Here is a 14,591-nt window from a genome sequence, read left to right as displayed (position 1 = left end):
CTTGCTCATCATGCTGCCAAGTTCCATTGCTGAAACTACACTTTTTATCAGTCATGTTTGTGTCTGGCAAAGGTCTGTAGACACAACATCACTTTAACAGCCATGCATATTTTCACAAGATTTACCTCTTCAACACTTTTTCCAAGTTAGTAAATCATAGCTTCTTTAATGTCCTGCTGGCTGTGTGAAAAACAGGAATTTATGTAACAAGCTCTGTGCTGCAAACTTTTTCCTGTTAGGAAAATTTTTTTTTATTGTTGGCAAAGTTAGGAGACAGCTTTGTTACTCAAAGAGTGACCTCAAATGTCCTCAGTACACTAATACCCGTTTATAACACTTTTGATGACTAAGGAATTGCAGTAATTTCTTAAATATTTAACACTTTTTTTTTTTAAGGGAAGGAGGAGTTAAATGTTGCTGCATTTGTATGGCCTAATGTTTTGTGTGTTTGATACTTTTTTTTTAATAGTAAACACTAAATCTGTGCCAAGGTGGAGTATGTTTACAAAATACAATAAAAATGAACTAGTGCAGGAGGCTTTTAATCAACAGCCTTGCAGAATAATTTTCTTTTAACATTGAGTTGTTGCCACTCAAGAGTGCTTCAGATGGAGTGAGTTCAGCCTGTAGAAGGGGCAACAGTGAACTTCATGGTTGACCAAAGAGTGACATTTGGTCCTCCACAGGAGTTGTATTTTGGCCCTCATTGGCTTGTAGCCAATAGCTAAGATGCCAGGTGTGGTGAAGAGAAGGGCATTCGATCTGGGTACAGCAAGGTACTGAGAGCCCTAAACTCCCAGCAAATATGATGGTGGTTAAGAGGTACACAGCATCAGCAGGCAGTATTATCACCTAACAGGGTCAGGCCCTTATATGAGAATAAAAAATGGTGATCCCCACTGTTCTAACTAGAGTACGTATCCTCGGATCAGAGATGAAAGATGTAGTATGCCAAAGAAGGGCATATCCCCATTCTAACTATTTCATATTAGAGAGCCTGTTTCAAACAAACAAAAACATCCCCTTCACAATGGAGGGTGGAAATTCTGGCCTTAATATTGATATGTATTTTTTTAATTGTATTACTTTTTACCTTTTAAAAAGACAATTTTAAACTTTTTTTGTTTCTAAAATTCTTCTAGATTCCCTGCAGCAGTGAGGCAGCTCACATTTGCAGCAGAGCCTTTGGCAGATACTCTTAGCTTTGTTTTTGAAGTCTTGAAGATCTTCAGTGTACCTGACCCTGAAAGCATCTTCAGTAGCTAGCGTGGGAGAGGAGCCTGCCACTGCTGACTTGCTGGCTGCATATTGTATCTCCATCTGGGTATAGATCTGCCTCTGCCACCATTGCATGGAAAAAGAGGGACAGTGTGCCCCTTGAGATGCCCCAAGTTGCTAGAGCCATTGTCAGGAAGGTATTGCTACCCTTTCTCCTTTAGACAGAACAGAAGCACAGGCCATCCTCCTTAAACTGTTTTCTGTGGCCCCAGGAGGTGGACTAAAAAGAGATTGGTGTCGCAGAGCTGGGACATCAATATCTGCTCATCTCCACATGTGGCAGAGCCCCTCCTCACAAAGAGAATCCTCTGACAGGTCCCATAGCAGCTAGAGACTTCAGATGGTTGAGAGACAATACTCTAGTTGCCTTCTCTGGTCTCAACCAAGTCAGCAAGCTAACCTCTTCCATCTGGGTGTTGGTACAGGCAGTGAGATGTACTCATTAGTTGAGTGATGGTAGCTTTGAGGAAAGGGTGGTTGTATTAATTTCAGAGGAACAAGTGGGCCCAAAGAGGTGAAGGTGTTAACATGGCCCTGTCAGTGTATAACACTAAGCACTTTTAAATGTCTCAGGGTTTTGAGTGCAGAGACCTCAGCCTGGTTAGTCCTGTGGCAAACACATTAGAAATGTCACACCAGGATTTAGAACTATATTGATTAGAATACATGAGAGAGACAGAGAGAGAATCAAAAATGAAACATAAAGCATTTTGGAAATGAAGTTGTTTGGCATAACTCAGTGAGATTCATTGTGATTAAAAGTTCCTTTTTCAGAGAGAAGATACTGGTTAGTCTCTTATTTTGTGAAATAATCCTTTGTGGGGAAGAAAGGGTTAGTTCTGCTGTAAAATGCTGAGTTGACCCTGTGACTGGTGGTTACTTTTCCTGCGTTTGACAAACCAGAAACAAGGGGGAAAGAAGAGATAGTAATGGTGGAGGACTGTGGCTTTTTGTTGATGTTCTTATGACTTGAGGTGGCTGGTCAGTCACGGGTAGATGCTTTGAGCTGTCAGGCCACTCATGACCGCTCTTGCTCTAGACCCTGGCTTGCTTGCTTGCTTCCCTGCTGGCTGCCCCGGTCAGGTTCCTCTTTCACCAGTCCTCCTCAGACTGGTAAGGACTGGATGGGCCATCTTATTCCATTATGCTGGTGCAGTTGAAAAGCTGAGGGAGAGAGAGGACAGAAAGGAACACACAAGGGAAGGAAGGACAGAGCAGAATCTCATATATATCAATCCACAGTTCTCGCTGGTCCAGCAGTGGTGGTCAGGTGTTCCAACTCGTGTCCTGAGGTCTGAGTGTCAAAATGACCCTTGCGGCTCACCAGAGACGGGCACAGTCTCTTGAGTGAAGCAGAGGCCTGCCAGCCTTTCCTGAGGAATCCACGAGGAGTCCATTTTGCCATTTTAATCCCTAAAGTGTCTCTTTAAGTACCTCAAAAGGGGGTGATGGGTGGAATAAGCCATCTTCTCAGATCTTATTTTGCCCACCAATTAGGCCTAATTTCCAGCACACCAATTTTGATCCATCATTTTCCAGTTCCATTCTCCTGTTTGAAAGTCATGACAGTTCTTGGGTCTGGTTGATAGGCCCACTAATTTGCACTAATCCAGTCTTCCTGCATCTCTTCATACCCTTTCTGTCAATACTCACTGTTGTAGGTAGTATAACATTTTGAGCTGTCACCCAGTTTCTGACCATTGAACTCACAACTGGGGGTAGACCACAATTGTAACAACAGGGCTGTGGCCCTGCAGCAGCATATGGAGGGGGAAAAAGCTCCCTGGGTTGGTCAGAACTGGAGAAAGTGCATCTGGAGACTTGTCTGTCCTCCACCGACCAGTGTCCAGTTGTCAGATGGCCTTAGCATGAGGACGGTCTTTTGGGGATGCTGTCCCCTATTCCTCATGTGGGATCCTCAGTTATTGGGTTCCTGCCTGATGGTTCGGTCCCCTTTGATCTTGGCTCATGTACTTGAGGAATAATACCAGGAACATTTAGGCAGACATGCTGCCCCTTTCTTGCCTTCAGCAGGAATGGGGGCCTTGGGCTAGGCTATGCAAAATTGCTTATCAATGGCATGAGATTTCAGAGTGTTCTCTGGCTGGCTGTGGATCTCCTGGGGTCAGTGGCTTTTCTGAAGCCATTCATGTCTCAGAAGGTGGCTAGAAGCTTCAGTGGCTCTGGTGAAGATATGAGCAGTGTCTTCTCTTTGCAGAGGTACAGTCATCCTTTAACTCTTGTGCCTTTGGGTATTAGAATGGTTAATTTCACATACTAAAATGTTCAAGGAGAAAAAGATGGTTTTAAGGATGAAGTTTAACTCTCCATGAGTCATGTTTCCTCTCTGCTGTTTGTCTTCGCTCTTTCCTCATTGTTTAGCAATTGCAATTTTTATCTGTTTAACTTGGGACCTGATCCTGAAATTACTTATGCATGTGAATAGGCTCAGAGAGTTCAACGGGGACTACTTGTGTGTGTTTGCAGGTTGGGGCTTATGTGATTGTATTCTTGAGGCTGGGTCATGCTTTAGCTTTAAAGTGCTATCAACAACATTAATATTAATAAACTCTGGATTTTCTTGTAGTTGCTGTCTTACAGCAATCCCATGTTTTAGCATAATTTTTGAGTTTTATTTAAAATAAAAAAGAAATATTACAGAAAAATAGGTTTTTACAACTTGATTATAATGAATCCAGTCTCGTATGAGGCCTGCATTTAGGAGTTTTTATAAAGGGTAAATTTTTGAACTGGTGAATAAACCGTTTGTCGTGTTAATAAATATTTTGTCACAAAAGTATAATTATTCAAATCTTCTTTGTTTAGAAGTAACCCTCCTGAAGCTGTGATATTACTGCAGGGTAGCATGTGTGATGAGAGAGAGAGATAGAAATGGAACAGTTCCTCATGTACTGGGTTAAAAAATCCATTTGTTTAATAAAATTGCCTAAATGCAGGCTACACTTTAGCAGGGACTCATACAATCAAGTTGTGAACCAGTTCTTCAGTGAATTTTTCTGGTTTTGGTGTCCTCTTATGTTTCAAATTGATGCCTCTGGCACATGCCAATTTCTTCTTTTTATCATGTCAAATGCAATTAAACCATATGATAAATTATATGACAAAGCATGGCTAACTTGTTCAAGCCAGTTTTGAACCAATACATATCTTTCTAAATTAGCACCCTTCCAAGCTTTACCGTTACACTTAAGTTTTCAAACTAAATGAAAAATTGAAGGGATTTTTCGTTTCTCCAGTGAAGGAGTTAAAATCATGTAAATAAGGATTTCTAGCAGAACCTGCTAGTAGTGCCCCTGGTTGTGTTTATCAGATGAGGTTTGATGCACAATTTGAAAGATAGGTTACATTAATGGTATTAAGCAAAATATTCCTTTTCCAAAAAAGATACTGGGTACAGCAGTTAAGTTTTTGGTGTTTTGTACAGTAATTCAGTCATAGTTATTTTTATAGCATCTTTCACACAAGTAGCATCAGAATGGCTTGCTCATTTAAATGTTACATGTTGAGATAAAGAGAACTGGCCCTTTTCTTATCCCATATTTTATCTTTCAGAATTCAATTCGTCATAACCTGTCGCTGCACAGCAAGTTTATCAGGGTGCAGAATGAGGGAACAGGAAAAAGTTCTTGGTGGATGCTCAACCCTGAAGGAGGAAAAAGTGGAAAGTCACCTAGGAGAAGAGCAGCATCCATGGACAACAACAGCAAGTTTGCGAAAAGCAGAGGAAGAGCTGCCAAGAAAAAGGCAGCCCTTCAGTCAGGCCAAGAAGGAAATGGAGACAGCCCAGGATCACAGTTTTCAAAGTGGCCTGCAAGCCCCAACTCCCACAGTAATGATGACTTTGATAACTGGAGTACCTTTAGACCTAGAACTAGCTCTAATGCTAGTACAATTAGTGGAAGACTTTCTCCAATCTTGCCAGAACAAGATGACCTTGGAGATGGGGATGTGCACTCTATGGTATATCCTTCATCAGCAACCAAAATGGCTTCTACTCTACCCAGCCTTTCAGAGATGAGCAATTCTGAAAATATGGAGAATCTTTTGGATAATCTCAACCTGTTGTCACCTAGTACATCACTGACCGTATCGACCCAGTCTTCTCCAGCGACAATGATGCAGCAAACACCAGGTTATTCATTTGCATCACCAACCACAAGTATAGGTTCACCAAATCCAGACTACCGAAAATTTACATATGCTCAAGCTGGCATGAACTCTTTGCCCCAGATGCCTATGCAAACTCTTCAAGACAGTAAATCAAGCTATGGAACGATCAGCCAATATAACTGTCCTGCAGGACTCCTGAAGGAGTTACTAACTTCTGATTCTCCTCCGCACAATGATATCTTGGCATCAGTAGATACTGGTGTTTCTCAACCTAGTGGTAGAGTATTGGGCCAAAATGTGCTGATGGTCTCAGATTCAGTGATGTCAACATATGGTAATCAACCATCCCACAACAAGATGATGACTCCCAATGCCCACCCACACCAAGGACGTAATCAGCCAACAGTTGCAGTTAATGGTCGTGCCTTGTCTCACACAGTGAATGCCATGTCACATACTTCAGGTTTAAATCGTTTGTCCACGGTGAAAACTTCATTACAAGTGCCTATGAGTCACCCAATGCATATGAATACAATGAACCCTTATGCTGCTGTTAACAGTTGCAATGGCTATGGAAGAGTGGGAATTGTTTCTCTCCATCAGGAGAAGCTTCCCAGTGACTTAGATGACATGTTAATTGAACGGTTGGACTGTGACATGGAGTCAATTATTCGTAATGACCTTATGGATGGAGAAACATTAGATTTTAACTTTGACAGTGTGTTGCCTAACCAAAGTTTTCCACACAGTGTGAAGACCACCACACATAGCTGGGTGTCGGGCTAGGAGTTAGTGCAAGGTAAATTCTCATACTATTTAAAAAAAAAAATCTGAAAATGAGTTTAAAGGAAAAGTACAGGCTTTAACAGATTTGGAATTGCTTAAAGCTTTAATGGTTTGCAGTGTCATGTGCCTGCATCTACCATCTAACTGTTGTCTAACTTGCTAGCTTTTTTAATGGGTTGTAAATTACTTTACACTTACGCATATGCAATGAGGATACCTAATACAGACTTCTAGCATTTATTTGGACAGGTAGAGTAGTAGTTTTGGACATCTAGCCAGTAGTATTAAAATATATATATATATATATATATATATAAAAAAATAACAATAAGGTGGAAGTTTTCATTCTTGTCTGACTTAGAGCTATTTGGAGCACGTATTCTATCTCTTGCTTTTTTGTGAACATTAATTTTGTATTTTGTTTCATTGTGTTTTTTCTGTTTTTTTCCCCTAGGCTACAGTTTAAAGCTCTTCAGACTTGTCTGACAACAGGAACCGAGAAAAGTAGTCCAAAGATGTCCTTCGCCCCTCTTTTAGTTTTCTTGATAAAACTGTTCTCATTTTTTCCTTTTGTCAAAATTGGCAGCAAACAGACTTTTCCTGTACAGGATGTTTGCCCAGTGTTTGCAGGTTATGTGCTGCTGTAGATAAGAACTGTGCCATTGGAAATTTCATTATTCTGAAGTGCCAAATTCACTACACCATATAATCACAGAAAATACTTTTGCATCATGTTGTGCTTTCAGTTTTTGTACAGTATGAGCTGTAGATGGAGAATTATTTTTTAAAAAAATATCTGTTTGGTCCAAAAAAAACCTATAAACTTCTTGTAATACTGTGGTGGTCTCATGCCCCGAGTAAGTTTAACTTTTATTGAAGTTACCCGTGTTCTGTTGAACTGATGAATTGAGACAACTGTGGACATTGTTTTGCAGCTGTATGAACTGCCTTGTATTTGTTAAAATTGATACACATTCCATATGAGAAAACAGAGGCCTGGTAAATAAGTTCCAGATAAGGTCATTGAATAGTCAATGTTCAAAACAAACAATAGATTATATACCAATTGGTATGTTACCGATCTTTTTATTATGTAAATTTATGCAAAAATATTTGTGGGTCTGATTTCCAGATTAATGAATGGTATTGTTGGACTTGAGAGAATATTTGGAATAGTTATAAAGCTATTTTGTTCTTATAATTAAAGTTTACTTTGTTATATAGCCTACCTAAAAAAAATTTACAGAATCTAAAATCTGGCAGCATTCATAACCTTCATTTATACAGTATTTTAACTGGATGAAGTGAACATTTTTATATATTTGCTTAGCACCTTAGAGTGCTACTAAAGAAAGAAAAAAGCTTACTGAGTACCTTGCATTCAAAACATTTCTGTCCCATATTTTTTGGCAGAAGAGTGATGTGTATAGACAGACACTTTCCGTTTCATGTCTAGGAAATATTTAATCGGTTTTATATATGCATTTTTAGAAACTTCATCAGCTTCTATTACCATTTTAACTCTGACTACCACAAAGTGTTAAGTATTCATTGTTAGATGCTTGTACAATGCTTCATGTTGTATTTATTTCATGGAGGTCTCATAATGTTTGTGGACTCAAAAGCAGGATCTTTGTTTTAAGAATGTTCATATTTTAATAAAGTTAATGACAGAATTTCCATTTGTATTTAGCATTAGTTTTAGGGTCTGTCAGCATTTTTATTATCGCACCCTATTTTAGGGGGTTTGAAAGTGCTACTATAAAACTACATGGAGGATAAAACTTGCATTATATAACATTTCAGGGCAAGGACATATTTGTTCTCCATTTCTGGGGGTGGGGAAGATTAGTGAAATAGCAAAGTTACATAAACACAAGAGTTTTAGGGAGAAGGGATAGCTTTAGTTACTAAGGCTTTGGTCCTGCAAACCTTTACTTTTAGGTGATTGGGCCCATTGCAGGGTTTACAGGATTGGGCCTTTACTTGGTAAATATTTGCTGTATTTACATAGTTAAATTGTGTTTTGAGGGATGAAAGGGGAGGTAAACCTGCCTGCCTGCCACTGATTACTGCACATTGTTTATTAAAAAAACAAAAACCAACCAAAAAACTGAGGATTTTTATTCTGCACTTACAATATTTGCAATTTTTACAATAGGCCCAGGGATGGAAATGAATTTTTCTGCTGTACTATTTTCAAGTGATCCATAACTGGAAAGTGATTATAATCCCAATTTAGCTCCCATCTTCTCCATCGTCATTCTCCAGATCATTTGTGGGATGTGCCAGGAGAGTGAAGATTAACAAACACAACATAAAAAAGTTCTTGATATTAATTACAGTGTGTGCTCAGTGCTGGCATATCACTAAAACAGCCTGCATTTGTCTAATAACTTCCCTATTAATGATATCTGAAATGTGATCACAGCTCTTGGCCATGGCACGAGCAGAAGACTCTGGGACCAGTTTCCAAAGAGCCTCCTTTTTGGTGCATGTGCAAAATTTTTGCTCTTCAATGGCAATTGACTAGAGTAAGTGAAGTACTGAGTCATATAATTATTTGACCTCTATGTGCCAAAAGAGAGACCCTTTGAAATTTGACCCTCTGGTGCAGGAGCTGAAAATTCTACATTTAACAGTTTACCTCTTATAATTTTATTGCTACTGTATAACTTACAAATATATTCTTTCTTTTATAGCTATGATGAGCTTGGATGCAACAGTTCATTAATTAAAATAGGCTGCAGGAAGTCCTGTTTGATCATTATCAGAATAGATACTTATAGATGGTGGGAATTTTGGTTCTGCATTTTCTTTTTATTTCGTTTGTGTGTCAAAGTTCTAATATTTTTGCTTGTAACTGTGGGATACTGTGAAATCTAATGAAGGGTAGGTTGTCTGTCATGAAAGCAAACATTATGTGACCTCTAGTAATAAATTCTTTTCAGTAAAAGTACCGAACTGTTGGAGTAAATTAGTTTGTCAGAATTATTGTAAATGATTGCTTTGTGAATTGTGCAGATGATCTTACCTATGCAGCTTTGGTTTTGACTTTTCTCTGGTTTGTACTGTTATTAAAAGTATATTGTATTATAGAGCTGTTCAGATATTTTAAATATAAAGATGTATTGTTTCCATAATATAGCTATATGATATATGTTTAGATAGTAGATGCATTAATTGGAAAGCTCTGCTTTGATAAACTGACAAATTGCCTACATGTATAAGCAAAAGTTGTACTGCTTATTATTGGCTTAAGTCAACAGAGCATCCCTAAGAAGAGGAGAGAACTTAAAATTGGACCAATTATAAAATAGTATAAAATTTGCACTTGTTAAACCACTGGATGTATGTTAGTACTTTTTTATTTTTTTACTGATTTGAAGTTCATATTTTCATTATGAAATTGCTAGGATTCTTAATTTATAACTGATTTTAGATAAGATGTTGTCATGTTTTTTGTAATCATTACGTAAAAATGCAGTGTGGTTTATGCAAACAAACAAAAAACCTTGGCATTAAAACTTGCCTCCTTTTTGAGGGTTGTTCCACAAACCAGCAATATCACCAGAGAATGGCTTGTAAATATGGCTAATTTTACTCATGGGTGGTGTAACAACACTTCTGTGTTCCACTGCTCTTATTCAGTAACATCGCAGAATTAAAGTTCATATTTGGATATTTTCAGAGAAGTGCCTGATGTACCTACAGACACAAGAACAATCCTTTACTGTTGTATAAAGCCATAAATGTATATAAATTATGTTAAAAAGGTTTTGTGTCCTTTCTTGTATACTGGAAATGAGATTTGTACCAGGATTCTACTTGTGATTAGCAGTTGTCATATTCAATCACTGTAGTAATTACATTCCTTACTGCCTAATATTTTTAATAATGATGATCCCATTTGGACAATCTTGTTGGCATTAGCAATTTTATGTGGAAAAATACCTCATGGTACCAAGTCTTGGATTTCAGCAAGATGATACCATATTAATAAGCAAACACTAACTGCAAAATAGCTAACAGATTTTCCAGTACTTCATGTAAGGGGAATTATCTCTTGGAATTTCTTCTGGAATTGGAATGGTATCAGGTACAGTAACTTATAGGGCTGTGTTAAGTATTTTATCACAACATATTGTGATAAAACTAACTTGTTTATAACTCTTTGGGACTAAACACAAGAAGAATCCATGCCTGAGTTGACAAGATATATTGTGTAGATATACTTTATTGCTGGAAGCTGCTCTACACAGCTCAAGCATTGTTGCCATTGGTTCAACAAGCCTGGTTCAGAGAAAATTGCAAAAATTCCTGAAATCCCTTCAGAATGCATATTTGTAAGTATAAGCTTTTAATAAAATTGCTATGACATGAGATGGTGATTAATGTATTAGAACTTTATGTAATACATTTAGAAAATGTGAAACAAAAACTTAAATAAAACCACAGGAAGGAATTACTCTTAAATTAGCACACGTTACAGATTAGATCCTAAAATCATTAGATGTGGGAAGGGGAACAGGTTTTGGAGGGGGTGCGAGTGGGGTGTCAGCAGAACCTTTTTTAAAAAATGGAGCACATTATTATAATCTGAGGGTGCTTAATCCAGAAATAACCCGGGTGGTTGAATAAATTCTGAGGAGGAAGAGGAGGTGTTTGTAGCAATTTTCTGAAGCCAAAGATCTCAAGTTTATTAGCCCGGGACATGATAGTTCCAGGTAAACAGCTTCAAGTCTCTGCTATGCTTCAGTGTTTAATTATTCAAATTTCCATGCTGAAGAATTTAAAAATCTATTGACCCTGTTTTTCCCTACTCTTTTCTCTCCCTCCTCTTCCTCTTCATTTCCATCTTTTCATTTCTCCCCACCCACCCCAGGACAGCAATGCTTTTTCTCCCATAACAGCTGCAATTCACAGGCCAGATTGTATGGTTGACTTATTATGCAAATAGTCTTGTTATAATCAATCATCAACTCCCATGAATAGAGAGCCAGATTTGACCCTACTTCTTGTTTAGGTTATGTTTCCAAACAAAACTGAGAGGGGCTAACTCCCAGTTTTATTAGATAACTAATAACTGCCTCTTTCCCCCTACAAACCAAGTAACAAGTTTCTCAGAGCCCTGCAAAGGGAGGGGGAGAGAAAGGGATTACAGAAGGCTAAATCCAGCTTCCATTCAAGTCACTGGCAAAAATACCCATTGACCTTAAAGTGAGCAGGACTGTACCTGAAGAAGAGAAAGAGAGACTAGTTTTTCCTTTCCTACATTTTGCAGTCCCATATTTCTGGGCCTTCCCTGTGTCCCTCCTGCACTTTTCAAGTAAATGTTGGGGTCCCCCCCAGTTTTAGCTACATAAAAAAGATGTTTAAGTATCTCATTTTAACAGTTTGGAAATGCTGAGTTCTGGAGCAGAAGGATTATAGTAACCAATGAGTCAAGTGATTTGCATATTCATAATAGTGCTGGAAAGAATTGTGAAGTTTATGCGAATTCTTGACTAGTAATGGCTGTCAGCCAGTTGCAGAGGACAGGTAGTTACAAACTATGTCACTGAGAAATAACCCCACAGTGCTTATGCAGATGTGACAGCAAGGCCAATCAGAATACAGGGACTAGACTGACCAGGGAAGGAAAACTAATGTATAGCTGAGAAGCTGTGCAGCATCCCTGTACTCTAACTGTCTAAGGCCTAGTCTACACTATGGGGTTAGGTCGAATTTAGCTGCATTAGGTCAACTTAAAAATGACTGCATCCACACAACCAACCCCATTCCGTTGACCTAAAGGGCTCTTAAAATCGACTTCTGTACTCCTCCTGACGAGGGAAGTAGCGCTAAAATCGACCTTGCTGGGTCGAATTTGGGGTAGTGCTGACACAAATTGATGGTATTGGCCTCCAGGAGCTATCCCAGAGTGCTCCATTGTGACTGCTCTGGACAGCACTTTGAACTCTGATGCACTAGCCAGGTACACAGGAAAAGCCCTAGGAACTTTTGAATTTCAATTCCTGTTTGGTCAGCGTGGCGTACTCAGCAGCACAGGTGACCATGCAGTCCCCCCAGAATCGTAGAGCGTAGAATGTTTCTACGCTCCTCCTATCATCTCCATCCCTGAGATTATTGCAGATTAGAAGGCGAAAAAAATGCACTTGTGATGACATGTTTTCCAAGCTCATGCAGTCCTCCCGCACTGATAGGGCACAGCTTAATGCATGGAGGCATTCAGTGGCAGAGGCCAGGAAAGAATTAAGTGAGTGCGAAGAGTGGAGGCAGGACACGATGCTGAGGCTAATGCGGAAGCAAACGGACATCTAGAAGCATCTGTTGGGGGAGCAAACGGACATGATGAAGCATCTGTTGCAGCTGCAGGAAAGCCAACAAGAGCACAGACCCCAGATGTATCCACTGTATAACCACCTACCCTCCTCCCCATGTTCCATAGCCACCTCACCCAGACACCCAAGAATGCGGAGGGGTGGGGGGAGGCTCCGGCCACCTAGCCACTCCAGAGGATGGCCCAAGCAACAGAAGGCGGTCATTCAAACTGTTTGATTTTTTAGTGTGGTTACAGTAAGCAATGTGGCCTTGTCCTTCCCTCCTCCCCCACCCCACGTGGGCTACCCTGTCCGTTATTTTTTTAATAAAGAATGAATGCATGGTTTCAAAATAATAGTTTATTTCAAAGTGGGGGGAGGTTGTCTTACAGGGAATTAAAATCAACAAAGGGGGTGGGTTTGCATCAAGGAAAAACCCACAAAACTGTCACACTAAAGCCTGGCCAGTCATGAAACTGGTTTTTAAAGCCTCTCTGATGCGCAGCGCGCCTTGCTGTGCTCTTCTAATCGCCCTGGTGTCTGGCTGCTCAAAACTGGACACCAGGCGATTTGCTTCAACCTCCCACCCCACCATAAACGTCTTCCCCCTTACTCTCACAGATACTGTGGAGCACACAGCAAGCAGCAATAGCAATGGGAATGCTGGTTGTGCTGAGGTCTGACGTAGTCAGCAGACAGCACCAGCGAGCTTTTAAACATCCAAAGGCACATTCTACCACCATTCTGCACTTGCTCAGCCTATAGTTGAACTGCTCCTTGCTACTGTCCAGACTTCGTGAGCCATGGGAGCAAGGGGCAGGCTGGGGTAGGTGCGACCATGTGGTGCTGCTGGCTGGGAGAGCAGCCTGAGGCAGAAGCTTCCAGCTTGCATGATATTCTAGGCAGGACTGAATCTCCATGAGACAAAACTTAAAGAAGAGAATGACCTGGAGCGTCTGGCTCCCATTCGGTGTTCTAAGAGGAGAATAGCCATGGCTGTCCATGTCTGCCCCGATTGACCTCACCAAGGTCTGCCAGGAGCACCCAGGAGACGTACGATGGCTATCAGTCCTACTGCACCATCTGCCGCGAAGGCAAGGAGCTGCTGCTGTGTAGTAATGCAGCACCGCATCTGCCAGCAGCATCCAGGAGGCGTATGGTGACGGTGAGCTGAGCGGGCTCCACGCTTGCCGTGGTATGGCGTCTGCACGGGTAACCCAGGAAAAAAGGCGCAAAACGATTGCTGTTGTTTTCACGGAGGGAGGGGGGCCTGACGACATGTACCCAAAACCACCTGCGACAATGTTTTTGACCCATCAGGCATTGGGAGCTTAACTCAGAATCGCAATGGGCAGCGGAGGCTGTGGGAACTGTGGGATATCTACCCACAGTGCACCGCTCTGTAAGTCGATGCTAGCCACGGTAGTGAGGACGCACTCTGCCGACTTAATGCACTTAGTGTGGACATATGCAACTGAATGTATAAAATCGGTTTCTAAAAATCAACTTCTATAAAATTGACCTAATTTCATAGTGTAGACATACCCTAAGGCAGTTTTATTTCAGTACGATACATTTTGCAGAAATGCCAGCTAGATCCTTAGATTAAAATATTCTAATTGCAAGTACAAATAAAGGCAAATTCATTTACAGCTGGTGGTGAAATAATCCATGTTTTGAAATAACTCCTGAAGGAAAATTAATTTGCAGTGAAAATTGCCTTTATGCATCCCTTCTTTTCGAGTCATGTGTCACTCCCTGACCATTAAAAACAGTGTTACCTTATCTGGGGTCATGCTCTCAGACCCATATGCCAAAGTGACACCTCAAAAAAGTAGGCCCAGAGGAACCTCCTTCCCCCTTCATTACAGTTGTTTCACCTATTTTTGGACCCTGGGGTCCTTCCATGTTTTAACGTTAAATTTCTTGTTACTAGTTTTTGGTTTGAGTGCTTGTCAGTGACTTTGGCAGTGAGTTAGAGACAAGAATGGTTATGAACAAAACACATTTTCTAGTGCCTCAAACTTAATTCTAGCAAGTTACAATCTTTGCCAAAGAAGTTTCCTTACTGAC

The 14,591-nt window shown here is 40.2% G+C and overlaps 1 protein-coding gene across 1 annotated transcript in view; it reads left to right on the top strand.

Annotated features, from left to right (window-relative positions):
* FOXO1 (forkhead box O1) overlaps positions 1-10,578 on the top strand; it is an 87,005-nt gene extending 76,427 nt beyond the window's left edge. Inside the window, exons 2-3 of the mRNA XM_048848562.2 lie at positions 4,852-6,208; positions 6,650-10,578. Coding sequence (XP_048704519.1) covers positions 4,852-6,195 — 1,344 coding nt within the window. The 3' untranslated portion in view covers positions 6,196-6,208; positions 6,650-10,578. The remainder of the gene's footprint in view (positions 1-4,851; positions 6,209-6,649) is intronic.
* Positions 10,579-14,591: the final 4,013 nt, after the last annotated feature.

This window comes from Caretta caretta, chromosome 1 (genome assembly GCF_965140235.1).
Source record: "Caretta caretta isolate rCarCar2 chromosome 1, rCarCar1.hap1, whole genome shotgun sequence".
NCBI classification, from domain to species: domain Eukaryota; kingdom Metazoa; phylum Chordata; order Testudines; family Cheloniidae; genus Caretta; species Caretta caretta.
This window is presented reverse-complemented; position numbering and strand designations above follow the sequence as displayed.